At 40.1% G+C, this 26,982-nt stretch overlaps 1 protein-coding gene across 1 annotated transcript in view; it reads left to right on the top strand.

Annotated features, from left to right (window-relative positions):
- Nucleotides 1-26,982, top strand: part of PREP (prolyl endopeptidase) — a 124,120-nt gene that overhangs the window by 43,597 nt on the left and 53,541 nt on the right. Inside the window, 1 exon segment of the mRNA XM_034670908.1 lies at nucleotides 13,836-13,941. Within this exon segment, the coding sequence (XP_034526799.1) occupies nucleotides 13,836-13,941 (106 nt within the window).

The raw sequence follows: 26,982 nt of genomic DNA, 5'->3' as shown, positions 1-26,982 counted from the left end.
CCACCCCCACTCGCTTGCTCGCTCTCTCTCAAAAAAGAAAAATACAATAAGATAAAAATATAGTCGAGATACATATGTATTTAACATAAGTATATTCAACTCTACTAGGAAAGTGAAAAGAAAAACAGATTTAAGTAGTTGATGTGATCCTTTTACCATTCATTAAAAAGATGCTCACTCTATGTAAATTGTCTGATATAATCTTTACGAAAGCCTCGAAAAGGAGGTGATCATTCCCTTGCATGCACCAAGTTAAATGCCTGCCGGAGAGATTAATTAACTTGCAAGTCCATGGCTGGAACTGCCTGCTGAGTGTGTTAGACTCCATAGCCTGTGTCTTCCTAACCACATGCACTCGGCCTCTCTGGTCAAAAGGAAAGAAGTCTTGCAGCAAAGACTGTTGAAAGGATGGCAGTGACTGAAGCCATGCATCTGTACTGCCAGAAGTGGTAAAGCTGTTAAGAAACTAAAGGGACATATATGGTGAGTCCTAGGGAACTTTGTGTTGGAGCAGAGCCTTATTAGTGAATTATACAGAGGAAGTCTCTGAGGAAACCAGCAGGCCTATTAAGCACAGACCGGTGTAGTCTTCCTTGAAGCTGTATTCCAGCTACTTGGGTGGTCTTGTTACAACAGGTGACCCCCCACCAGGTGCTGGGGTTGGTCGCTTCCTAACCACGCACTGATGCGTGTGCTGCACTGTTCTTGTATTTTTCAAGTAGTTTGTTAGGGATCATCATTTTGAACCCAGTTTTGTTAATACCTCCAACACTTTCACAGTGTCTGAATGGAGAGCTAGTGTTACAGTGATGGTGTACTGTAACAGAAATTCAGAGATTTTATCCTAGTCGTGTCCATGCGGCCTTGGGCGCACCCCTTCTCTCCAAATCTCTCTCCTTCATTTCCGCTGGAGCTTTCTTGGCTCTGAAAGTCTATGGATAGAGGATTTAGCGCAACATCTCACCGACCCTGACGCAGGCTTCGTGGGTGAGGAAGTAGCTACTGGATGTGGGAGCAGCTCGGGCTTTGTGGGTGTGCTTGGAGGGGCCCGAGGGATGGGTGGCTGGCTGAGCGTGTGGATGTGCGTGGATTTCTCTGGCAAGCTGCCGTTCTCCTCACTCTGGGCCATTGCAGTCCAGGGTCACTGAGGACTTCCCTTTGTATGCTAGACACTGTCTCTTTATAGATGCCTCCTCTGCCTTCCTGCATGGACAGGTCTTCTTGCCTTGAGCAGTCCGTCATGTACAACCAGGAAGCAGCTCTAGTTTTTCCGTCATTGCCTGTGACAGCACCTGTCCCCAGGACGACTAACTTCCATCCAGCAGAACCCGTAGCTTTCTGGACGTTTTTGGGTATTAGAACTGTTATGAAAGATCCACTGCAGTCCAAAGCAAAATATCAGTCTCTCCAATTTACATGCTTTTTCCCTCTGCCCAGCTCAAATTTGGTGAGCACATGGGGACTAGCAGGGGAATGGGGAGTACTCAACCCCCTGCTTGGTGGTTGTTTTTTGTTTTTGTTTTTTTTTCCATACAAAGACTTTATTAAAGATAGCCTGAAACTAGCACAGTCCAAATATCCATCATCAAGGGCATGAATGAACTGATTGTGGTACATCCCTACAACAGAATACTACTCAGCAGTAAAAAGGAACGAGCTGTTGATAGACTCAACAACAGGGATGAATCTCAAAATAATTACGCTCATTGAAAGAAGCCAGAAGAAAGGAGTACACAGGAGTACAGAGTGTTTGATTCTATTTATAGAGCACTCTGGAAAATGCAGGCTAGTCTATAATGGCACAAGACAGATCAGTGGTTGCTCGGGAATGGGGGTGGGGAACAGGAGGGAGGAGATATGAAGAGGCAGGAGGAAACTCTGGAGGGTGATCAGACTGGCACAGTGGAATTGACGTTTTACAGGTGAGGCCATTCTGAGCAATGCCAGCGTGTCCAGTTCTCTCCCCTCAGTGACTCGTCGTGGATTAGTTTCTCCGGCGGCCGTGCAGGGCAGAGGAGTTGGAGGAGGGGAACAGGATTCTCGCCCCTCTGGAGCTCTTTGTCGGTGTGCAGTTGCCACAGTGTGCTTGCAGTCATGACCGGTGTCTTGGTGCCCGCTCCCGCAGGGCATGCCTTTGTAGTGAGATCCCCTCCATTCTGGGAACCTGGGTGCTTTTCTCTGCGGTGGATAATAAACTCTCTGGCTCACATTTGTGTTGCCTCCCAAGGCTTCTGCTCCCTGCAGCCTTCCCTCAGTAGCTCCCCTCTTCCATCCTTTCCCTGCAGGGACCTTTCAAGATGACCGGGGGGAGGTGCCTTCCAGGTGTCTCTTGTTCTGAGGGAAGCGACCTCCATGTCGCTCCATCCTGGAAGGGCGGGTGCTGGTCCCCGCTGCTCTTTGCCAGCCCAGGGCCTCCTCCCTCAGTCCCTGCAGCTGCCTCATGGCCCTGGGGTAACTGAAACCTATCTAGAGGGACAGTGGTGTCAACTATTTAACATAGACTATAAGGCTTTACCTGGACAGCAGGATTGTGGGAGAATAGAAATTGTCATGTTTTAGAAGATTCTACTGGATCCAAAAAAAAAAAATTCCCTGTATTTTAAAGTAATCCCAGAGCATTTGGGAGCGGGGGAGGGGGTGGGAAACAAGGAAATCAAGTATTTTGAAGCACTTTTCCCAGCAGAGGGTGCTCTAGAATGAAGATTCTGAAAATGTGTCAAGCGCTTTTAGAAAGGTTCAAGGAGAAAATGCCCGGCCTTTTTGTGACTGTCTAGCTGAATTCTGTATTGAGAACCTAATTCTGTCATAACTAAGTCTTGAGAAGGGGCTTCTTTTTTACAAGGGTAATCCTAATCTTAATGTATATCATGTATCTCCAGAGCCATTTGTATCTGTCATCGTGATCCCTAATCATTCAAGTATGTGTACATTTGTGTAGACATTTATATATTATACATATATATTAACATGTAAAGTCACTGCCTGATGCTCGACTCTGTGGGCACACAGTGAGCGTTAGTTTCGTTCCCTCCCCTGCCCCTGCTGAGGTTCATGCCCTCGGAGACCCTCAAGGCCTGGTGCGCACCCAGCTTTGCCTCACAAAACACAGTAACGGCCAGGTGTCCCTCAGGGAACTGCGCCTCACCTGCCCCTCGCTCCTGGAAGGCTGGGCTCGGAGCAGTCATCTTTCAGCAGCGCTCTTCCTGGTCCGCACACTTCATGCACCTGTTCCCCGGGGGCCCAGGAAGCCGTTGGCTCGGCTGCACCCCGCTGCTAGGGCCAGGCGATCCCCGGGAGCACAGACCGGCCTGCTCTGGCCCTTTGGAAGATGTTCTTGTTGTAGTCAGCTCTTCTGTTTATACACGTGTTACAGTACTGCTGAGGGGCTGAGGGGCTCATGACGCAGTTTCCGTTTGTCTGTCATTTTAAAGACCCTTTGTCCTCCTGCCCCAAGCTTTGGGAACGGAGCGTGTGTTACGGGTGAGCCTTGGTTTCCGTGCGCTGTGCCGGAGAGCCCACACTTTCCCAGCGGCCGAGTGGCTGTCCTGTCAGTCCCGGGGTGGGTTGCCAGCCGGACTGTGCGTGTCCGTGGCTCATCACCCGTGTCCCTTCTTTCGTCAGCACCGCAGGGCATGATAATATCCATCATGCTGATTAGCATGAGGGAAAATCCCAGCCCATGGTGGGGAAGAAAAGTCCGGAAGCCACACAACAGGCCCGAATGCGAGTAAAGCTAGAAAGCAGTGCCGCTCTGCATACGTGAAACAGCTCCTGACAGGAGAGAGTAGGTTTTGGTAGTAGTAGGGTTGGAGTTGCTGATCAGTCAGTGAGGGAGAAAGGAAAACAAACAGTAGATTCTTAAACAACCCAGTGGCTCTGCCAGAGAAACAACAATGGCAGCCCTGTCATGTGAAGACCTACGTGACTCGTTTTACTTTGAATGTGGGGTTTTCCCCCCTAGAATCTTCTGTCAGATCTGTTTCTGGTATACTGAGGAAGGAACACATCACATAGGATTTGGGTTGATTTCCGTTTCCCCCATTGCTGTAGGGCCACGCTGTCTTGGGAACACTGCGTGCTCTGACTGAATGACTACCTGTTGGAGATGTTCATGTTAACACACGTCACATGAGCTTATGACTCCCCCTGTCCTCGTGTACTATGCTACTCCTATTGTTACACAAATCCATAACCACCCCCGTAAGTGAGAAGCCATCACTGTAGATGATTAGTTTGACCTTTAAAAGTTTTCCTAGATTAAGTTTTGGAAACATACTTAATGTTAAAGATGATGTCGTGATTCACTACTACTATGAAAGGAATCCAAGAGACTATGAAATAAAGTTGATAAAGTTTCCTGCTCTGAGAGGAATATGATTAACTCCCAAAGCTATTAAAATCCATTTTCATTCCTTTTGTTAATATTCCAGACAATTTTAAGTCTCACTGCTTTTTAGGATACTTTTTTAATATACACAATTCTTTTGTCATAATTTGTAAAAGGAATACTTTCCTCAATTGGAAAAGTGCATGTAGATTCAAATTATGGAAAAAAAAAACTTTCTTCACTTCTTATCGGATTCTAAGTGGAAATTATTATATGTACCAAAGAAATTTCATGTATCTGGAGATTTGGTTATTAACACAAGACCACATGACTGGGGCTCAGTAGCTCTCACAAAAAATAGCTTATGAGCTGTTCTTTGAAAATGATAATATGTTTGGGGCACCTGAGTGGCTCAGTTGGTTAAGCATCTGCTTTTGGCTCAGGTATGATCCCAGGGCCCTGGAATCAAGTCCCGTGTTGGGCTTCCTGCGCAGCGAGGAGCCTGTTTATCCCTCTCCCTCTGTCTCTCCACCCACCCCCCGACTCATGCTCACGTTCTCTCTCTGTCCAATAAATAAAATCTTCTTTTGTTTGTTTTTTTGCTTTTAAGGTTTATTATTTTTTGACAGAGACAGCAAGAGAGGGAACACAAGCAGGGGGAGTGGGAGAGGGAGAAACAAGCTTCCCGCTGAGCAGGGAGCCTGTCTTGGAGATCGATCCCAGGACCATGGGATCATGACCTGAGCCAGAGGCAAACGCTTAATGACTGAGCCACCCAGATACCCATAAATAAAATCATTTTTAAAAAAAGAAAAATAATATGTTTGATGAAAGTCCACATATTATACACACACACATACACACACACATATATATAAATATTGGCTATGTGTCCTTGTCGTTTTGAAAAACACCTTTGTAGGGGCACCTGGGTGGCTCCGTTGGTTAAGCACCTGCCTTTGGCTCGGGTCATGATCCCAGGGTCCTGGGATGGAACCCACGTTGGGCTTCCTGCTCAGCGGGGAGTCTGCTTCTCCCTCTGCCTTTCACCCCACTCTCTCTCTCTCTCAAATAAATAAAATCTTTAAAAAAAAAAAAGAAAAGAAAAGAAAAACACCTTTGTGGATAAATGATTGGGAGTTTACAACATTAAGTGACCTTCTATTCATTTACTCTTAACAAGAGATGCATAAAGAAAAGTTAGTTGATTCAGGTCATTTAGAAAGCCCAGCTGGTCCTATTGTATAGTAGTAAGGTTCAGAATAGCCAAATTCAGTGAATTTAAAATTTTTATAATGCTAGTAATAATAATAATAACATAGGTTTATTGTTTAAAATAAACTACAAAGATCCCATTTTCCAGAGAAACCGCTAGTATTGTCCTATTCTGTTTCACACTCATTTCTGTAAATTCATTTAAAAAAAAAAAAAAAAGGCCTCAAATGAGCAGATGGTAAACCTGATAACATCCTGTAAATATGGAGCAGCTTGATCCAGACTGGTCTCAATCGATCATTGTCACACCTACATGAGGCATTAATTGAAAACATTTGATAAAAACATATTTGGGGGGCATCTGGGTGGCGCAGTCATTAAGCATCTGCCTTCGGCTCAGGGCGTTATCCCGGCGTTATGGGATCGAGCCCCACATCAGGCTCCTCTGCTATGAGCCTGCTTCTTCCTCTCCCACTCCCCCTGCTTGTGTTCCATCTTTCGCTGGCTGTCTCTATCTCTGTCAAATAAATAAATAAAATCTTTAAAAAAAAAACATATTTGGGATTAGATTCCCCTGAGGGGTGCTCCTGTTGCTGCTTATCCTTTTAAATTCTGTGATGGCTTGTAGAGGTTATATCCTAAATGTGCTGATTCATGTGAATTTTGTGTTTGTTGGAGCAGCGTAGGTGAACCTAACAGAATAAAGTACAAAACATATACTCCAAGGATTTCCTCATGTTATTATCTCAGTGTAGCTTAATACCACAGTATACACAACTAAAGTTTCTTAGTGAGTTAATGCGGCTTCTTTAATGGAAGTATGAAGTCTGATAACCCCATAGCTTAGGCCCTTTTGGTAAGTGTCAGTGAGCGTGGCAGCCAGTTAACTGGGTCCCCTCTTCAAAACAGAAGCCAGCACTTACAACGGTTTTCTCCCGTAGCACAAAATATGCCAAGTTGAGAAACCACAAAGGTTAGAGGGGAGCACTTCTTTCCACACTCCTCTGACCTCCTTTTGGGGGAGTTTTCTTCAATCAGGGCTTCTCAGTGGCTAGATATGAGGGAGGTTGGGAGTTCTCAACCTAAGCGAGTCACAGTCCTGAGCCACATTCTTACGGAAGACCTGATCAGCAATCAGGTCGATACCTGGCTCTGCGTCTGCTGACTCTCGTTTCGTTTCTAGCTCTGATCTAGGAGAAGTGCATTGTTTGTTGGGCCTGCCCAGGAGACGGCATGGAAGCATGGTGGTCAGGGGCTGTGCTAGTTTACACACCACGTGTGCACGGTGTTGTGATGGCTTTGTGTGCTGTCACAGGCCAGGTTCCGTGGAAAGCAGACCTGGAAGTTGGATGGGAGTGCTTTCAAAACCTCTCTGCCTGTGCTGGGGAGTGAGGGCAGAGAGGAAGGAGTTGAACTGCAATGCAGTCATGACAAAGACCTCAGCCATCCTACAGGGAGCTCTCATGGGTTGGCCTTCAGCATTTTCCTGACTGGGGGCTCTATACCCTTGCCTTAATCAGTCATTACATGTGAGAAGAACCCAAAAGGATTTGTGACTTCGGGAGAGGCGGTTCTCTCCAGCCTGAGGACAGGCCTGGAGCTTCTCAGCCGAGCACTGCCCGCTCCTGGCACCCGGCCGACCACAGTGTCCACCGCATACACTGCTGTCCATTGGCAGGCTGTACACTTGAGAGTGAATGTGTGTAGCTCAAGTGTATGTCAGCACAGTTCTGTGAACCGGAAGGCTATACCACCGTAGCACTTGTAAGAAGGCAAAATTCAAGGAACCATTTGAGAGAAATTCTGCTTCTCTTTTAAAATCCTTTAAGAACCATCCCTCCCCCAAAGCCTTCTCAGAGCCCACTCTACCTCCACCTCTGCTCCCTGTTAGCTGCCCTTCTCTGCACTCCCTTCATACTTTGCACGTCTTGCTGTTAATGTTCTATAGTGTTCACCCATGTGCACGTGTGTGTCCATCTTTCCCATCTGAGCATGAGCTCTTCAGGGCCCTGTCCTACTGATCTGTGTGTTTCAGAACCAGGTTCAGCGGCAGCCGACTCTCAGTAAACGTTGGGTGAATAAACGGCCTTAGCTCTCACACCCCGAATAATGGCCGTCTGTGTTTGATGGCATATGTTAAATCATGTCCTCTTAAAACCAGCCATTGTGGTGATGGTAGTCTCCAGCCCCATCCACTGCAGAAGCAAGGGGGCTGTGGCTGGGGTGGCTTTTGCATGTTGAGTTTTGCCTGGCTATGGATAATGAAAGGCTAAATGATAAAGAATGGTTATTTATGAGTAAACAAAGAATGATAGCTTTAAGGGACTCCTGGGTGCCTCAGTTGGTTAAGTGTCTACCTTAGGCTCAGGTCATGATCCTGGGGTCTTGAGATCTAGCCCCACATCAGACTCCCTGCTCAGTGGGGAGCCTGCTTCTCCCTCTCCCTTTACCTCCCCCCTCATGCTCGCTCTCTCTCTCACTCAAATAAATAAATAAAATCTTAAAAAAAAAAAAAAAGAATGATAGCTTTCATCCCTGTTGGTATTGCTTGGAATGCAGTTAGTGGATTTAATATCCACAAATGTAAATATTTGATTTACAGTAATTCTTAGAATTTTTTGGTTAATTAATATTTACATAAAAGGTAGATTTTCATGGAATAAGATCATTTTGACTTAAGGAAAATTTGTTTAAACAGTATAGACATAAAGTAGAAGCAAGCTGTGAAAAGCACAGATTTAAGAATTACATCTTTTATGATTGGTCAGACTGCTGTTATTCCCACCTTGTTGCAACAGGTCAGTGCTTTTGAATCACATTAATTGCTTCCAGAGAACGTAGTTATTCTAGTTAATATATTGTTTAAAGAAAAAACAATAATATTTTGTGAATGGGAATTTATAGTATTTTGTGAAGGCCTGATGGGGCCCTTGGCTCACCTGTTTATGTTTTCTTTTTATCTGGATTTCAGAAAAGTCATTTTAAAACAAAAAAAAGATTTTATTTATTTGTTTGTCAGAGAGAGAGAGAGCACAAGCAGGGGAAGCTGCAGGCAGAGGGAGAAGCAGGCTCCCTGCTGAGCAAGGAGCCCCATGGGAGACTCCATCCCAGGACCCTGGGATCATGACCTGAGCCAAAGGCAGATGCTTAACCAACTGAGCCACCCACGCATCCCAGAAAAGTCACTTTTTTTCTGCTGAGATGCAAGTGTCCTCCTCATCAACAGTATTTTTCTTTCCTCCTCCCAATTTCCAAAATTCATTTTTAAAATTGCCTTTAATAGTCTGAATGCAAAGCTGTGGTTAATAAATATACATTGTTACAATTTTAGTGGAAGAAGGTGTATTTCTAACCTACATATTTTGGGATAGCAATGACACTTATAAATGATTTTGAAATCTGAGACTTTGAGCATTTGAAAATTCAGAATTGTTTCCAATTTAGCAAATTTGCTTGGTGGCTATGGAACATCACTGGGTTGTGATGAAGAAGCTATAGTGAAAAAGACAGACTGAATTGGCATCCCAACAGCAGTGTACCTTGGGACATCCTGCCTTAGATTAAATATAAACTGCTACAATATTTAGTCCAGCCAGAAGTGCTGAGAAAAACTCATTAGACGTGCTCGAGATAGCTGTCATCAAAGGTTTGGCGTGGTTCTTGCAGTGAGTTTTACTGCCCTGTTTTTCCATGGGCTGAATCACTACAACTGAATTAACATCATTTATGATCAATATAGCATGACTTTAAACACTAAGCTATAAAAATTCCATCTTCATTTAAATGATGAGAGAACAAAACTCTGAAGTATTAATGAGGCTGATTTTCATTACATTTGATGAAGTTATGATTGTAAGGTTGCTTGAGGATCCTATTCATGTAGGATCAATTAAAAATAAGCTGGAACTTAAATTCTAGACATGAGTTTATTAACTACGTATATGAAAAGCTTAAGGAAAACATATAAGAGCCTAGAAATATGATATCTCTAACTCCAGAGCAGGCAAAGAAGCGACAGTGTTCATAAAGAAATTTATATTAATGCAGTACCAAGAGGAAAGAAGGGGAAAACAAGGTGAATAGAATACTTGAAATTAAGAACATGGAAGCCAGTACATCAGCAATAACAATTAATGGAAATGGAATATGGATTCTTAGGTTGGATTTTAAAAACTCAGTCAAGTCTAATGTTATTTTCAAGAGACTCACTTAGCATTATGACAGGTAACTTGGAAATATAATGAGGATGAGCATGGAGAAAAGAATTAATGGAAATCAGAAATTTATATGAGGATTCTCCAAAACTGTTTGACGATCTTTGAAAAGACTAAGGAGCCTCGCAAAAGATGAAAGAGAACACAGCTGCAGCATTCGATGTTATGTGTAGTTTGTGGCAAAAACCCATACAGCGAAATACTATTCATGTTTGTTAAGGGAAACTGCTTCTGAACTCAGAAAAGAATGTCACCAGGAAAGAGCAGCCAAATTAGACAGGACTTTCTAGAATCTTTGATAAAACTATAACTTACTTGGAATCCCACTTCTGTTTCTCAAGTACAGATTATCTCTGTGCTTTTAAACAGTCTTTTCTGAGAAAGAGATGTCCAACTTACGACATCCAGTGTGCTGCCAAGTGTTTAAAGATGCTGGGCACTTTAGACATGCATAGTCATTATGATTAATTTATAAATGCAAAAGAACCTGATTGACAAACAGTTTTGGTCTACCAAAATGAACCTGTAGATAGAAAGTGAATGGACATTGTCAGAGAGCTGGAATCTAATTCCTACAAGTCGAAGCACTTGCTGCTGCTGGGAAGTAAAATCTGAGGCATTCCATGCTCAGACACTCTTGTCTAGATGACATGCAGCTCGGGGTCATCACATTTCACTGATAGAAGGAATCAGTGTATGTGGGCTTGATGAGAGCAGTGCAGCAAGTCAGCGTGAATGTTTGACAGTTTCATCTCTACGTAAAAGAAAAGAAGCATGCTCCAAAGGCTGCAGGAGATTCACAGAAGTTTTATTGGAATAGAAAACAGAAACAGTAAAAATACCTTATTATGTAATGAGATGGAAGGAAATATATCATTGTTATATTTTTTATTAATCATGGATATCATCTTTTAAATTAATTCCATATTAATTACATTCTTAATTCTTATATCTGTGTATTTCAAGCATGCACAATAATATACTCTTAAAGATGTAATTATCCAATTAAAATGAGTTAGAAAAAATAAAAACACGATGACAGGTATTTGCCTCTGGCCTTGGCAGTGTAACTGGTCCTAGAGCAGTCCTCCTGCCATAAACAGAAAATTACACAAAATAAACCAGTCATTTGCAGATACAGTGAGCAGGCATTGCTGGGCCATCATCTGTAAGAGAAGCAAGTCATGTGATTGCCCCATCTTTCTGCCTTTCTGGAGATATTTTCTGGGGTCTGGCACAAGGAGTGAGGAGCCCACAGATTATTGCAGTCTCGTCAAACTTAGTATCCAAAGAATTCAGGAAGACTGAAGCCACTGGAATTTGCAGGCAGAGTACCAAAAGGAGGGAACTACCACAAAGAGTCCCAGAATTCTGCCTTGGTCTCCCTTTGTGTCTTTGCTGACCACTAAATAGTAGGTGCACAGGATGAGACTTCATGATTCAGTCTAACAACTACCAGGGAGCTATGAGCCAACAACTGCCAGAGGTTTAACAAGCCTGGGAGACTGCCACTTTCTAACCAAAATGGAAAGACCTTGTGAACACCCAGGGTATTCACCAGCAACCCCAGAAAGGCCACACGTTTCCAGTGGGGCTGTAGATGTTCCCCAGCAAAGCTTGAACACAAGCCACCAATGGATCCGGTTGATCCACTAACAGATTAACTGCCTCAAAACTTTTTAAAGGAAGACAAATGCAAACAAGTAAAAAAAATCCAGACAACATTCAAAATGTGTAGAATCCAATTTTTAAGAAGTTGCTAAATGTGTAAAACAAAAATGTGACTTATAACCAGTAGAAATAGTAACCAATGAAACAGACTCAGAAATGACAGGTAGTAGAACTACCAGACAGGGACTTTTTAAAAGCCATTATAAAATAATTCTTAAAGGATTTGAGAAAATGTTAATATAATGAATAAAGAAATAATATTAAAATGAGCCAAACATTCTTCTAGATGTGAAAATAAGGCATCCAAAATGAAAATGAGCATAATAGCAGTTTAGATACTATAAAAATATCAGTGAATTTGAAAACAGGACAACTGAAAATAAACCAAAAAGAGAAAAAAAAAAAAAAGAAAAGAAACAAAAATGAACACAGCCTCACTGACCTGTGGGACAATGCTAAGTGATGTAATATTATGTGTTTGAAGTCCTACAGTAGGGGTGAGAGGATACAAAAATATATAGGAAGAAAAAGGCCAGAAGTGTTAGGAATTTGATAAAATAGAAACCCACAGTTCCAAAATGCTCAACAAATCTCAGGCTACTACAGCAAAGCCCATTATTAATTAATTTCCATAAAACCTAAGATGATAATTAAAAAATTTTAAGAGCAGCCAGAGGAGAAAATACACATTACCTCTAGTGAGAAAATGGTAGGAAATGGCTTCTCACTCGAAGCAATGCAAGGCAGGAGACAATGGAAAGACATTTTCCTTCTTGACTACCATATTTAAAAGTGCATTTCCTCCCTCCCACATCCTGCCTCCCTTATCTACACCTGTTCTCCATGACATTCATCATTTTATAATATGCTACCTAATTCCATATTTATCTTCTCTACTAGAACGTAACATTTTTTTCCTGATTTGTTCACTAATATATCTTTAAATGTCTTGCACATAATGGCTGCTTAGCAAATATTTGTGGAATGAACATATGAAAGAGTAACAGTTGGTGAGTGTGTGAGGCTTCTCAAGAGAAGCAGAACCAACAGGTTATGTGTATGTGTATAGAGAGAAAGATTTATTTTTAAAAAGTTGACTAACATGATCATGAAGCCTTGGCAAGTCCAAAGTCTTAAGGGTAGGTTGGCAGGCTGGAAATCCAGAGTTTCAGTTGGAGTCCAAAGGCGGTCTGCTGGCAGAATTCCTCCTTGCTTGGGAAGCTCACTGTTTTTCTACTAAGGCTTTGGACTGGTTGGATGAGGCATGCTCACGTTACGGAGGGTAATCACCTTTAAGAGTCCACCAGTTTAAATGTCAGTGTCATCCAAAAAACACCTTCACAGAAACATCCAGAATAATGTTTGACCAAATATCTGGGTACTGTGGTCTACCAAGTTGATACATAAAGTTAGCCATCACAGTAGGATGTGGAAAAACAGGAACTGTTATTCACTGTGACACGTAAGATAATTTGGCAACACCTAAAAAGGTTGAATATGGGCATATCCTACCACTGAGCAATTTTACTTCTAGTTATATACCCGGAAATACAGATAAGACCACAAATAAACGTGTTCAGAATTTTTGTGAAGTGTTGCTTATAGTAAGAAGAAAATAGAAATAAAGCATTTATTCGTGGGGAAAATGGATCAGTTGTGGTATATTTCTAGATCAGAATACTGCATAGCATTAAAAAAATCAATTAATTTTTTAAAATTATGTTGAATGAAAAATAGTTGCAGAAGGATATGTGTGTGCATATATATAGTGTTTGATACCACTTATATCAATTTTGACAACTCAAAATCATAATATATTGTTTATTATATTAGTTTACTAAAATTTTTTTTGCTACCTGAGAGTCTCGTATTTAATACTACCAAGGAAATCTACGGAAGCACAGGTTTTTGATCTTTGACATCACGTTGTAGAGGTGACTAAAGATACACAGAGTTGTTCACTAGAAACTGTATCATGTCACCAGTGTGCACCACAGATGAATTTCCTTGAGTCATGCCCACTTTGCTAATTCTTACTCATTTACAACAATTTTAAAATATGTGACCCATGACGAAATTTCAAAGTCAGGGATGTTGACATTCAAAATGACAGATTGCATGTATTCTCGGTTAAAGCCTAGACTATAAATTTAAATAAAAATCACATTGAGTCACGACATTCAGTTGTATCTATTGATATTTTCTATTTAAATATTTCACTATGTTTTTTTAAACTGTAAGAGTAAAATAAAATTGATGTTCATCTTTTTTTCCTAAGTTTCTTTGCCAGTCATAAATTTGGGGTAACCATATGACATTTGATGTTAACCTTTATTTTTTGCTTAACAGTGCTTTCACAAAAGATATTTTCTAATCAGCCCCCTGCACTGTTTTTATTTCCTTCCTAGTTGTCTGATGATGGTCACTATGTCTTATTATCAATAAGGGAGGGATGTGATCCAGTAAACCGACTCTGGTACTGTGACCTACAGCAGGAATCCAATGGCATCAGTGGTAAGTTATCTTTCAAACAGGTAATTATTCCAGAAAGCTCCATTAAGAAGCAATTATTTTGGTCTTCTAATTGATTTCCCAAGAAACCTTCTTTCATTCAACCATATGAACCCTCAGTTCATATTTTTTCTTTCAGTATTGTTCCATAAAATGAAGAAAAATTGAATGAAACTCTTTGTTGGCTTTAGCATTTTCTCCGTAAATTGAGGTTAACCATGTATTTTGCATATGAATGTGAAAATGTCCTGTGAATATTGCAGATGAAGAGTGTTAAGGAGACGCTAGCCCTTTGGTCTGTAAAGCTTTATAATCTATAATATAATTCTAGATGTAATGGTGCAAACTGTCACAGGCAAAAAGGTAGGAGACCAGTGAGAATTAGCGAGGTTAACAGGTAATTATAAGACAAGTTTCTTAGCGCTGAGCCACATGGACAATAACAGCTTGATTTTGCTTTCTGGAAGCCTTATACATCGTGATAGTAAGCATAGTACCAGCCAGCTACAAATCGTGGAGGTGGCTCATTTTAAATGTTCTTCTCTTCGAACATCTAGGTCATAGCAGCTGCATTATTGAGCGTTAAAGCTTTCCAGCTGCACAATTTGCTGTGCAAAGAATACCCAGACCCAAAAACTGCACAGATATGCTGGCCCTCGGATAAGGACAGTAAACTAATTACACTGTGTTCTGGTTAATATAAAATAAATGTATTTTAGAGAATGTGATGCAGATTTTCAAACTATATAATTTGAGTACATTTTAAATTATTAGTTAGATTACTTCATTATTGGTACCTAATTTATGTTACATTTTGATAAGAAAATATACAATTTTTTTTTTTTATTGATCGGGCATTGCATCATTTTTAAACTTCTCTGAGCAAGATCCGCATCCCGACATTCTTAGATACTGCAGAGCGCCATTCACAGATGCAGCAGGATGAAGTCAACAGATTGATTCAGGTGTGAAATATATATCCATTTAATAAAGATACGTGTAGGGTTTTTTTTTTTTTTCTGTTAAAAAAAAAAAAAGATACACCCATTTTGATCTCAAAAGAAATTTGCATCAACCACACCAGCTTTCACATTCTTTGACAGGAGCAAAACCAGCACCCAAGAATTGTTCGCTTGAGTTTCAAGCCTAGTCTACACGGAACTGAACCTCTGAAGAACGAGATCTGAAAGAAAGAGTGACAGTGTTACTGTGCCCTTACCCTGACAGTATTCCTGTGTTGAGTCTGAGATGGTGGACAGGACTTTGCCTTTCCCCGGTTTATTAAAAATTCCGGTTCTGGCGTTCTTCCTCCAGACAGTGCTGATTTCGTTTTCTTTTTATTACTTCGTTTTATCTTTAAATTACTAGGTAGACTTGTTATTAAATGACACAAGTTAACAAATCAAAAAACACAAATTGTTTAATTTACTCTAAATACAAGAGAATTTCTTCCATAGACTGGTGTACTGAACTCGTATTCCCGTGTCCACTTTAATAATAGTAATACTCCGCGTGAAACTTTCAAAACAGCTGGAGGAAACCCTGTTTTCTTCTGAACCTCTTGGTCCTTCTCTTCTTTTTTTTTTTTTTTTACCTTACATACTTTTTATTCCCTAATTTATCATTGCCATATTACTGAGGAATTAGGAGAGTATGATACCCAGAGATTGAGATTCTGAAAGGAAGGTAGTGCAAAGGTACACTAGGCCATCACAAATAAAATGCTAGACACTGTAGCCCTGAATGAGCATGAAGGAGAAAGAAGGAAAGAGAGCGAGAGAGAGAGAGAGAGAGAGAGAGATGTATTGCAAGAAATAGGCTTATGTGATTTGAGGACTGGCTAGCTAAATCTGAAATCAGTAGGGCAGGCGACCAGGAAGAACAGGCTGGAATTCTCAGGCACAGGCGGAAGCTGCCGTCCACAGGCGGTATTTATTCTTTCTCAGGAAAGCCTCAGTTGCATCAGAAGGCATTTCAACTGATTGAATCAGGCCCACCTAGAGTATCTAGGATAATCCCTTTACTTAAAGTCAACTGATTATGGCCTTTAAAGACATGTGTAAAATACCTTTACAGTAACACCTAGATTAGTATTTGATTAACTCTGGACTTGTCAAAAGACCATCCCAGTGAGCTCATGGAAAAGCACAGCAAACAAATCTGACCATGCTAACCTGATTTCATTTTTTAATAAGGTGACTAAACTGACCAGTATTTGGGATTCATTGAGGCACCTTTAGAAAAGTATGTGATATCCTATAGATTTTGAAGTGAATAATAGGATAGGTGGAATCAAAGCTGTTGATTTGTACACTGACATGCATAGTGAAGGCACTGGGGAGTGTTGGTCAGTGATAGCTGCTAATGTCTGGGTTTAGCTCGGCCTGCCGTCTTAGCATTAAATCTGTGGATAACATAGACCTCAGAGTAGTTACTCCTTTGAATGGCAGTCCTGGGATTCTGAAAGCTCTGGACAGTCACAGTGATTGGCCAGTAGTAATTAAGATGAAATGGGTATCTATTACCACGCTTGGGTTTAAGTCAATTGCATACAATAATATTAGAGAGATCTTGTTTTTTGTTCGTTTGTTTTAATTGATTGCTGATTCATTAGGAGTCAATGATATGATTATTACTGTTTAAAGAAACAAGTACTTTGTGTGGGCTGAACTGTTGAAGACATTGTGTTTAGTTTATAACAGGAGAGACCTAGCAGATCGAGACAGTGATCATTAAAATTTTTTTTAAATAATCCCTATTGATCACAGTTGGATGTATTGCAACAATAACCAGAACACTTTCAAGTGGGATGTGAATTTTAATCTCAGCTCCAAGACTAACGGGTGAGCCTAGGGTGGGAATGTTTTCTCTCAATATTTCCATGACTACCAACGGGGAAGGAATGCCTGCTTCAGGAGGAATTGGGAGGAATAATGAAGAGGTGTGGAACAGGGCTTAGCAGGGTTCCCGGCATATAGTAGGTTCTCAGGAATTCTTCCCTCCTTTTTTCCTTTGTGTCTTGACTGAAAGAGGAATATTTGGAATGAGCACACTTTGGTTTGGGTTACCACTGTAAAATAGTTTGAAGATATCCTAGAATAAAGAGTTATCTTCAGTATCAAAGCTACTCTAAACACAGATCTTGGTGTTGACTTGTTTCCTGCAAAACCAGATTCATAATCAAAAAAGCGTCCTTTTCATTGACAAAAACATAAATAGGTGTGCCTCTAAGTGCAAGACTCTTTGGGAAAATGTCTAATTTTTACAGGTTGACAATTGAAATTTCAGGGGTTTGTATGCCAAGGATCTTTTTCTTGCTGTTTCCTTACCTACTCCATTTTTGTTACATTTTTTAAACGAGGGGAAGAATCACTAACACTTAAATGCTTAATGTGCTACTTAACTATTAATTAAACTTGAATAGCCGGTAACCAAAACCTAATCCAACGTTATGAAATCTTTCATTTTATATTGCTGAAATCTGTACCCCTTTTATAACCTATAGCCTTTCTGCTGCGATTTTAATCTTTTTTACCTTAAAGGCAGGAAAAACTATCAGCATTTTCATGCAAATTAATTCTTCATTTATTAGGGCATTGCTGAATTGCTGGTTGGGAAAACTAAATAATTTCACTTAGGTAGTAGCACTTCTTAACTTTTCTGTCAACTTTGTCTCCCGAGGAAACCTTCTGCACCTGTGCATTTTGAAATGAGAATCACAAAAAGCACAAATAAGTGGCTGATGGCTATATAATGTCAGAGGAAAAACAGGACATAGAGAAAACAAAACTACATAAACACAGGATGGAAAAAAATTCCTAGGATCTTGAGAGTTAAATGAGTTCCCCATGAAACTGGTCCTTTGTCATTTACATTTGTCGTGTAAATTTCAGTTTCTCTTCTCCAACCTGCTGACCTTCTTGCCACTCTGTCAGCTGGATCTCTCCTTGGAGAACCTCCTTTCCACCATTTACATCTGCAGAATTTTTACTTAAGACTAATATGAACACATTTGTTACAAACTGTGGGCCATAGCCTTTCCACAGAACTGCAGTTCAGGGTGGTCGGCTGCTCCTTTCCTGACCTTTCTGTACAGGTAAGTCCTCTGACTCACCTCATTCACCACCATGTAGAAACAGCACTAGGCGTATCTACTGGGCCTTAGAAGTCTGTATAATTTCCCAGGTGTTGAAAACAGCTAAGCAGGTGCCCTCCAAAGAACATCGCACCCCCTTCTGCACCGACTGCCAGAGACATTCTGAGTTGCTGTCTTCTTTCTTTGGGGGAGGAGGGATTTTTGTCCTAGCCATTACCACACTTCCTCATGCCTTCGGTTGACACCTTTCCTTCTGTGGTTGGTTGTTCTCCTTTGCCCCATTTTGATTTCTTTTTCTTTCCATACAAAAACCAAACAACAACACTTTGTGAGCTGCGTGAGATCAGGGACCTTGTCTGTCTTGCTCTCTGCAGTGCCCAGCACCTAGAACAGTGCCTGACAGATAACAAGGACTCTGTCTTTGACCAGACTTTAGTCAGGCTTCCCTAAGCCCTCTCCTCAACTAGGCTTCAGCCTTGGTTCCTCAGCCTCCTACTTCCTCATTGGACCAGCACAGCTTAGCTGTAGCAAGAATCTGACTACATCAGTGTAGAGAGAGTCCCTTACCTTCCATATGGGATCACCCTTGGTATCTGGTCAGATTCCTCACCCCATCCCCTTCCCCACCACCATCTCCCACATGATACCTGATGACCTTGACCTTCCCAAACCAAGACTATTCCTGGGTCAGTTTAGCAAGAATCCCCCTACTCCATGTGTCCTCTCAGTGACTACCCCTGCTCATTGGCTATAAATCCCCAGCCGTCTTTTTTGTATTTGGAGTTGAGCCTGATCTATCTCTCTTATTGCGATAGTCTTGGCACCTATCTCGGCAGTCCTAAATAAAGTCTTCTTTACCATTTTAGCAAGTGTGAGATAAATTTTTTCTTTAACATAGACTCATAGAAGGTGGGGTCCAGCTTTTCTTGAATGACGTCATTGCCGCTTTATGGCTCCTGGTGCTCAGACGGCCCTGCTTCATAAGCCATCCTCCATCAGTAACTGTCAAATTTTCTTGTAAGCATTTTGAATCGTCACTTTTCTGGCCGCCTAAATTTTTTTTAAATTTTTACCCTTCGTTAAACTCTGAGAATGATGAATAGGTACAGACCATGTTTCTCCAGTCATGTGTATTGTATGAGCCGAAGATTTTTGCTTCTCTTCTTCTATTTCTTGTTTAAGAACAAAAGTGAGGAAACCACTTAGGACCCCAGGCTGGTGTGACAGTTTAATCGTTCTGCAGTAAAAAAGACAGCCGAGTCTTGACTCCTGTGATTCGTAATGTGATTCATGCCTGCAGATTAGTTGAAATTAATCATCCTGAACCTTGGAAGAAAATGATTTGTGTCTGAATTTCCTAGTTATATTTTCTGTACTTTTCCTAATTAATAGTTTTTTTAATTATATATATATTTTGTTGCCTAAGTTTATTATCCTATTTTGAATATGCAGTTGACCCTTGAACAACCCCGATTTCAACTGCGCAGGTCCTCTTATACGTGGATTTTTGTGGTTTTTTTGATAATAAGTACAGTATTGTACTATAAATGTATTCTCTTATGATTTCTTAATGTTCACTTTCCTGTAGCTTATGTTATTGTAAGGATACCGTATATAAATACATATAACATACAAAATATGTGTTAATTGACTGGCTATGTTATCAGTAAGGCTTCCAGTCAACAGTGGGCTAGTAGTAAAGTTTTGAGGGAGTTAAAAGTTATATGTGGATTTTTGACTATGCGGGGGTGTGGGTGTCCGTAACCCTTGTGCTGTTCAGGGGTCAACAGTATATAAAGTTACTTCATATCAACTAAATGGGGAATTAATTTTCCACATATTTTCTACATTACAGTTAAATACCAGGCCTTAGATCTGTTTTTTTTCCAAATATGTGGACTTTTAAAAATTTCATTAAAATTTAATTTATACCCTGAAAATATAAATGATGGTTTTCAGCATTCTCTTAGACATATTTATCTTAGTGTTCAACATAAATACTTAACATACATTTCTAAATAGTTTTATTGGAAAAGTATGAGACTACAACTTTAAAATTTAAATTCGGTTGCTTCTGTTGTCTTCACACTGTAAACAAATAATATACAAGTTTCAGTCTAAAATGCAGGATTACATAAGTATTATCTGCTTAGTTACGAAGCACACGTGTAGCCATGGCCCATTCCGTGCTGTCGCTCCTGCCCTGGCGTGCTCCCCGCCTGCTGGGCAGTAGCTGTGAGATCGCCGTGCGCGACTTCAGAGCGCAGCAGTGCTGCGGCCTGGCACACAAGCCCAGGCTCAGAGGTAGGACAGCTCTGGAGTTCCAAAACACTCAACTCCCTCCCTCTCCCCTCTGTTTTCTTTCTTTTGTTCCCTCTCTTTTTGGTTTTTTCATTTTTTTTTCTGTGAAAGATCAGAGACTTTATTTCTTATTTTTTAAGGTGAATACCAACAAAAGAGATGCTGACCATTTGGCCCAATTCTGAATGAATTTAAACTTGTGTTAGAGGTTTTTAAGTAGAATCCTTAGGAACCAGTTATTAGTGAAAAGAACTATCAGTGCCTAAAATCCTCGTTAGTAACGTAACTCGCTTAGGCACCAGCATCGCCGTCCTTAACGCAGGCCCGGCGTGGTCTTTGCTCCTATTGCAGCATTAATGAAGCATTTGGCAGAGAAGATAGATGGTGTTGACATAATTGATCTTCATAAAGGAAATGCCAGCTTATCCTTACATCATCCGGACTTTCACTAACCTGTCTCTGTGCTTTTTCCTTTTTTGCTGAAAGTTCGATCCTCTTAGACTGATGAAGTTTCCAGCACTCAGCATGTTGTTTTAGAGCTTCTGTGTCATTAATGAAAATTGGCTTTCTTCTGAATAAGAAATTCATCTGCACTCCATGTTACATGTAACAATAAAAGGAAGCTCAGTATTTGTCAGACACTTAGATTGTTCCTTGAACCAGCTCTGGCTAACGCAGGGCACACCTCTTGTTTCTAGGTAGCTGGGACCATAGTGACTCCATGGTTCATGCCTTGTGGGGCTGGGGTGTCTTTTGGGGGTGGAGTGGAAAGGGGGAGATAAACATTTGAGAAACTTTAATCAAATGAGTTGTCCAAAGCTTAGCAAGATCAGCTGAGTGTGAAGAGCCAGACCATCAGGCGAGGAGGGCGTCTGTGAGAGGCAGAGAGTTATTAGAAAATAGTGTGTGTTTCCGAGTGGGAACACAAGAAAAGCAAAAAGAACTGGAGCATCATAAGATGGCATAAGAAAGAAGCAAAACTTTAATTTTGAAGTAAAATAAGTAATAGTGATAAAATTAGTATTTTTACTAATTTTAAAATGAGTGATTTTAAGGGCTTTTTCTAGGAAAATAGCTGTGTGCTGTGACAGATGGAAATTAGATTTTAAAGTTCACTATTAGCAAATCATGCTGTTCAGAAGTCACATTTAGCTTATTTTTGTCATTTGAAGAATGCTGGGATTTGGAATAATAGTAGTAAGTATTGACTATTTAACATTTTCTGTGTGCCAAATTCTGAGCTAAGAGCGTGGATAATTCGTGTAGTCTTCTCAGGCGGCCTCAGAGGAGCACATGCTGTTATCCCCAGGAAACTGGGGATGGTGAGGGCAGTTGGCTTTCCTGATGTAAAGATTCAGACTCAGGTCAGTTGGAAGTCCCAAGCCCGTGTTCTAACCGTCCCTGTGAGGCAGGGGCATGGAAGGAAGGCGTTAGGCCGAGGAGAACAGCCACCTTCTGCCCCTTCAGTTTTAGAGCAAGACCACACTTTCCATTTGTTTATTGTTGCTACATAGGGTTTCATAAAGTATAAAAGCACTTTTTAGTTCCTGTTGCTGGAGAGCTTGCAAAACATTTTCTATGAAACATAGTTAATTCTGTGCATTTTCAAAGAAAGCAATAAAAGTAATGACTTTGCTCTAGGGAAAGCATAAGATGACTTATTTTAAGCTAATCTTCACTCAGTAAACAAATCATTTTCCCACCAAGAATCAGGTCTATAAAAAGTAATTTTAACTTTAATGTGGAGAAGTGTGGGGATTGAATTCTGCTGGCTTCGGAGTGAATAATGCCGCTTACAGAGGAAAGAATCTAAGAAAGGGTTGGCAAAAAGTGAGATGGTTTGGGAGTTAAGCCATGTCTCTTTTTTAAAAGTAATTTTTCTATTTTCCATTTAAATCAGTAGTGTTCTGACTTGTGAATAGCAAAACTAAGTGAGTCCCATTGTTCAACTGAAATACCATTTCTCTTGAGTTATTTTGTGCCAGAGCCCTGAGGAGCAAGGGTTTCAGGAGAGCAGAAGGATTTCATGAGCTCCATTTTAAACATCCTGCCCCTTGGGGGCCAGTACTTTGAACCACATTTGTATGAGGATAGCCACATACCTAAATTTGAATGAATTTATGACTTGCACTATTTATTAATGACTAAGGTTAATACTCCAGAATTTGATGGTAGATAACAACCACAAACTCTGTTGTTTCAATGTTCATTGGACCCTTGATTATTTAAAACAAATGTGCCACATCTTCAGGCTCACCTGATTACATAGAGATATTGAAGGAAATTTCTACTGTGCCTTTGGTAGATATTTCAGTGACTTTTTGTGTTGGGGTGGGGTGGCTAAGGTCATAATAAATATCACTACAATGGCTGCAAGACCTTTTCAGACAGAAACCGTAAGATGGTTACTTTGAGAAATAAAGGTTGCACATCAGGAAATGTTTTATTGTCAGGGGAACATTTAAGGAATCTGACATTTTCCTGAACAAAATTCTGTGTCTACAAATGTCATAGTCCAGAAAATTGTGACTCATCATTCTTACTATAAACAAATGTACCTTTCTGATTATCTGCAATTTTTGCATTACCTGCTAATTTTTTACTTATTTACTTTTCTCAGGAATAGTTTTTGGGTTTTTTCCCTTTTAAAGCACTGTTTTATGTAAATTAAAATGAAGTTATCTTTGAGTGGTCACCTGCTTTTGAGATTAGCAGTTTGTCACTGAAAAAAAAAATTGTAACTTCAATGCACAGCTTAACCTTTATAAAAATGAATTGTAAGTATTTCTCTTTGAGGGAGTTTAGGAGATTATATATTCTGAGTAACCTCCCAATTGAAATGCCATAAAAAGTTTATAAAGTATCTTTCTAATCTTATATTGCTAAGTTGGCACACACAAAAAAAGAGAAACCATAGAGACAAAAGACAAAGTGAAAGCAGGAATCCTGGATTGTTCTGGAATGTTCCTGCTGGGCTTTGGGGATTGAGTTCCCAACTGATGGCCACCCAGGCCAAGAGGGATGGAGGATAAAGCCTCCGGTTCTCCATGTTAGAAAGTCTAATAAGGGATAGGCTCAATGTAATTGTGATTAAGAAATAAACCTGAGGGGGCGCCTGGGTGGCTCAGTCGTTGGGCATCTGCCTTCAGCTCAGGGCATNGAGGGATGGAGGATAAAGCCTCCGGTTCTCCATGTTAGAAAGTCTAATAAGGGATAGGCTCAATGTAATTGTGATTAAGAAATAAACCTGAGGGGGCGCCTGGGTGGCTCAGTCGCCTTCAGCTCAGGGCACNCAGCTCAGGGCATGATCTCGGCGTTATGGGATCAAGCCCCGCATCAGGCTCTTCTGCTGGGAGCCTGCTCTTCCTGTCCTACTCCCCCTGCTTGTGTTCCCTCTCTCTCTCTGGCTGTCTCTCTCTGTCAAATAAATAAATAGAATCTTAAAAGAAAAGAAAAGAAATAAACCTGGGGGCGGGGTAGGGAGAGAGAAGAAGAAAACCTGCCTGTCTTTACCTTCACACTAGTGAGGGAGAGGGAGCTGTAGGATGTAAATGCTCCTAAAACATGAGAAAGACTGACATGGGTACAGGTTGTCTGGATTGTCCCTCTGAGGTCCAAAAATCCTCATGCCCAGAATTTAATTTAAAGGGCTCCCAGATTGGTTGCCTCCCAATACAGTGGAAGCCAAATAGAAATTGTCTCTGGAGGAGCACCATTTTAACTCAGGCCTCCACGAATTGCCACAGATAATGTTTTAAGGGAAATCATTTCACAGTCAAAAATCTCAAATTAAAAAAAAAAAAAATCACAAATCAGACAAAATCACCAGCACGAGAAATAGAGCAACTGAAGCAGGGAGTGGACTTACCACTTCCTAATGTAAAATAAGTACATTAAATACACTTTTAAAAATAAACAATGTGATGCTGCTTTTAAAAAAAAAAAAAAAAAAAAAAAGACGCTTGGAAGTATAAGCAGGAAACAACATATTGTAAAGAATGACCAGATTGGAAGAAGACTAAGTAGAATTTCTACAAATAGGGAATATGGTTATTAACATTAAAAAATTCAGTTATTAGGTTGAAGAAATTAGACACAGCTGAAGAGAGAATTAATGAATTAGAATATGGATATAAAGAAATTACCTAGAATGTAGCCCACCAAGAAGTGGAAAGCATGAATGGTTAAGAGACCTGGAAAAGAGAAAATCTTTTCAGAAATAATAAGACAATTGGGACCATTTTGCAGAGGATAACTGGCCCATGTTACCATGAAAATCACATAGCTGTCTAAATATCAAAGTAGACTTTCAAGTAAAAAGCATTGCTAAAGATAAAACTTCATAACCATTAAAAGGTTCAGTTTTATTTAATCATTCTAATTGTGTATATTGAACAGCATGATTTCAAAATACAGAGAACAATTTAATAGAAATACAAGTAAAAATAAATCTACAGTCATAGAGGAACATTTTAACAGAACTTTTCTGTGACTGATAGAAAAAAATGGCTCCCCAAATCAGTAAATACATGGATTTGAACAATGTGATTAACAGATGACTTAGTAGATATACTTAGCGTATCATACCCGAAAGCTGCAAAATATGCAGAAACATACAGGAATATTTAAAAGTCATTAAAGGAAAAATAATTAGGCTATAAAGTTTTTCTCAGCAAATTTTAAAAAATGGAAGTCATACATACAGAGTGTGTTCTTTGAGCAGGATTCAGCCAAAAGTCACTAACAATAACCAGAGAATGAACAGTCTCACAAACATAGTGTCATGTGAAAGGAGTCAGACATGAAAGAATACATGTTGTATGGCTTCACTGTACGTGAAATTCAAGAATAAGGCAAAGTTAGACTCTAGTGTTTATGGATGCATATTAAAGCAGGAAAAGAACAAAGGAAAATGAAATAATTAGTGTAAAAATCAGGATGATGATTACCTTCAGGAGGAGGGGGGCTCATTCAGAGCATCATAGTGCAAAAAGGTCTTCTTCATTCTGTTATATTTTTTTTTTTTAAGATTTTGTTTATTTGAGAGAGAGAGCACAAGCAGGGCTCCGGCAGAGGGAGAAGGGGAAGCCGACTCCCCGCTGCACAGGGAGCCCAAGGCAGGGCTCCATCCCAGGACCCTGGGATCATGACCTAAGCCGAAGGCAGACACTCAACTGACCGAGCCACCCAGGTGCCCCTCTCCTCATTCTATTATGAAAAATGTATTGAGTGTCTTTACATGCATATTCTTTCAAATGAACTTTAGAATGATGTTGCCAATTCCCTAAAACTCTCATTTGAATTTTGATTGGAATTATGTTAGATTTTTAGATTTCCTTTGGGATTATTTACACCCTTAAAATACTGAGTCTTCCCATTTAGAGATATGGTATGTGTTTCCAGTTATTCAGGGTTTTTTGTTGTTGCTTTTAGGATTCCTTAGAAAAACATTAGCACTTTCTTCGTATAGAGTCCACATTTCATGTTAAGTGCATTCCTAAGTATTAATCTTGCTTCTACTGTAAGAGAGGGCCCTCCTCATCCCATGTTTTCTAACTGGTTATTGCTGGCACTGCTTATCTTATTAGTTTTAATTCTAGTCATTCATTTTATTTTTTTTAAAGTATATAAAATTTAATTTATATACAATTTATAAAAGAAATGTAATTTTATATATTAATATATATAATTTGATCCCTGCTTTATTTTTTTAATAATTTTTTATTGTGTTATGTTCATCACCATACATCCCTAGTTTTTGATATAAAGTTCCATGATTCATTACTTGCGTATACCACCCAGTGCACCATGCAATACGTGCCCTCCTTAATACCCATCAGCAGCCTATCCCATTCCCCCACCCCCCATTCCCCTCTGAAGCCCTCAGTTTGTTTCCCAGAGTCCATAGTCTCTCACGGTTCATTCCCCCTTCTGATTACCCCCCCTTTCTTCTACCCTTTCTTCTCCTACTGATCTTCCTACTTCTTATGTTCCATAAATGAGTGAAAACCATATGATAATTGTCTTTCTCTGCTTGACTTATTTCGCTTAGTCATTCGTTTTAAAATAATATTTGTTGAGTTTTTGTTGTGGGGTAGGTATTAGTAGTCACTTCATGATAATTTTTGAATAGACTTACTCTTCTAGTTTACAGTTGAGAAAATGAAGCTTAGTGGAGGATAAAGAGATTGCTCAAGGTCACACAACTAAACAGGGCAGCAGGGGTTTTAATTCAGTTACATCTCACAAAAAACACCTCTCTTTCTACCATGGGAGTATATTTTTCTTGATAAATTTAATTCAACAAAAAAATCATATAAAGATATTATGCTATGGAGATGAATGAGGTAAAGTAAAATCTCCTTGAAAGATTTAAGGGATATATGAACTACCCAAATTAATGTAGCAGTTTCACTGAGAAATTTAAGGTAGGGGATTAATTCGAGAATAGCCAAGATCTGGCATTGTCTTTCAGTAGTTTAGAAATCATAGAGCCTGTTTGTTTATAAAACTTTTGAAATGTTCTCTGAACATCTGTGTCGGTCACATTGTGAAATAGATGTCTTCCCAGTGGAAGACATTTGTTTTAATTCATATTTTTTATTTTTATAAGTGACATTTAATGTGAAATCAACCCTGGGGGTGGG

The sequence above is a fragment of the Ailuropoda melanoleuca genome, chromosome 10 (assembly GCF_002007445.2).
Source record: "Ailuropoda melanoleuca isolate Jingjing chromosome 10, ASM200744v2, whole genome shotgun sequence".
Classification (NCBI taxonomy): domain Eukaryota; kingdom Metazoa; phylum Chordata; class Mammalia; order Carnivora; family Ursidae; genus Ailuropoda; species Ailuropoda melanoleuca.
The sequence above is the reverse complement of the archived record's forward strand: the minus strand, read 5'-3'. Positions and strand labels throughout refer to the sequence as shown.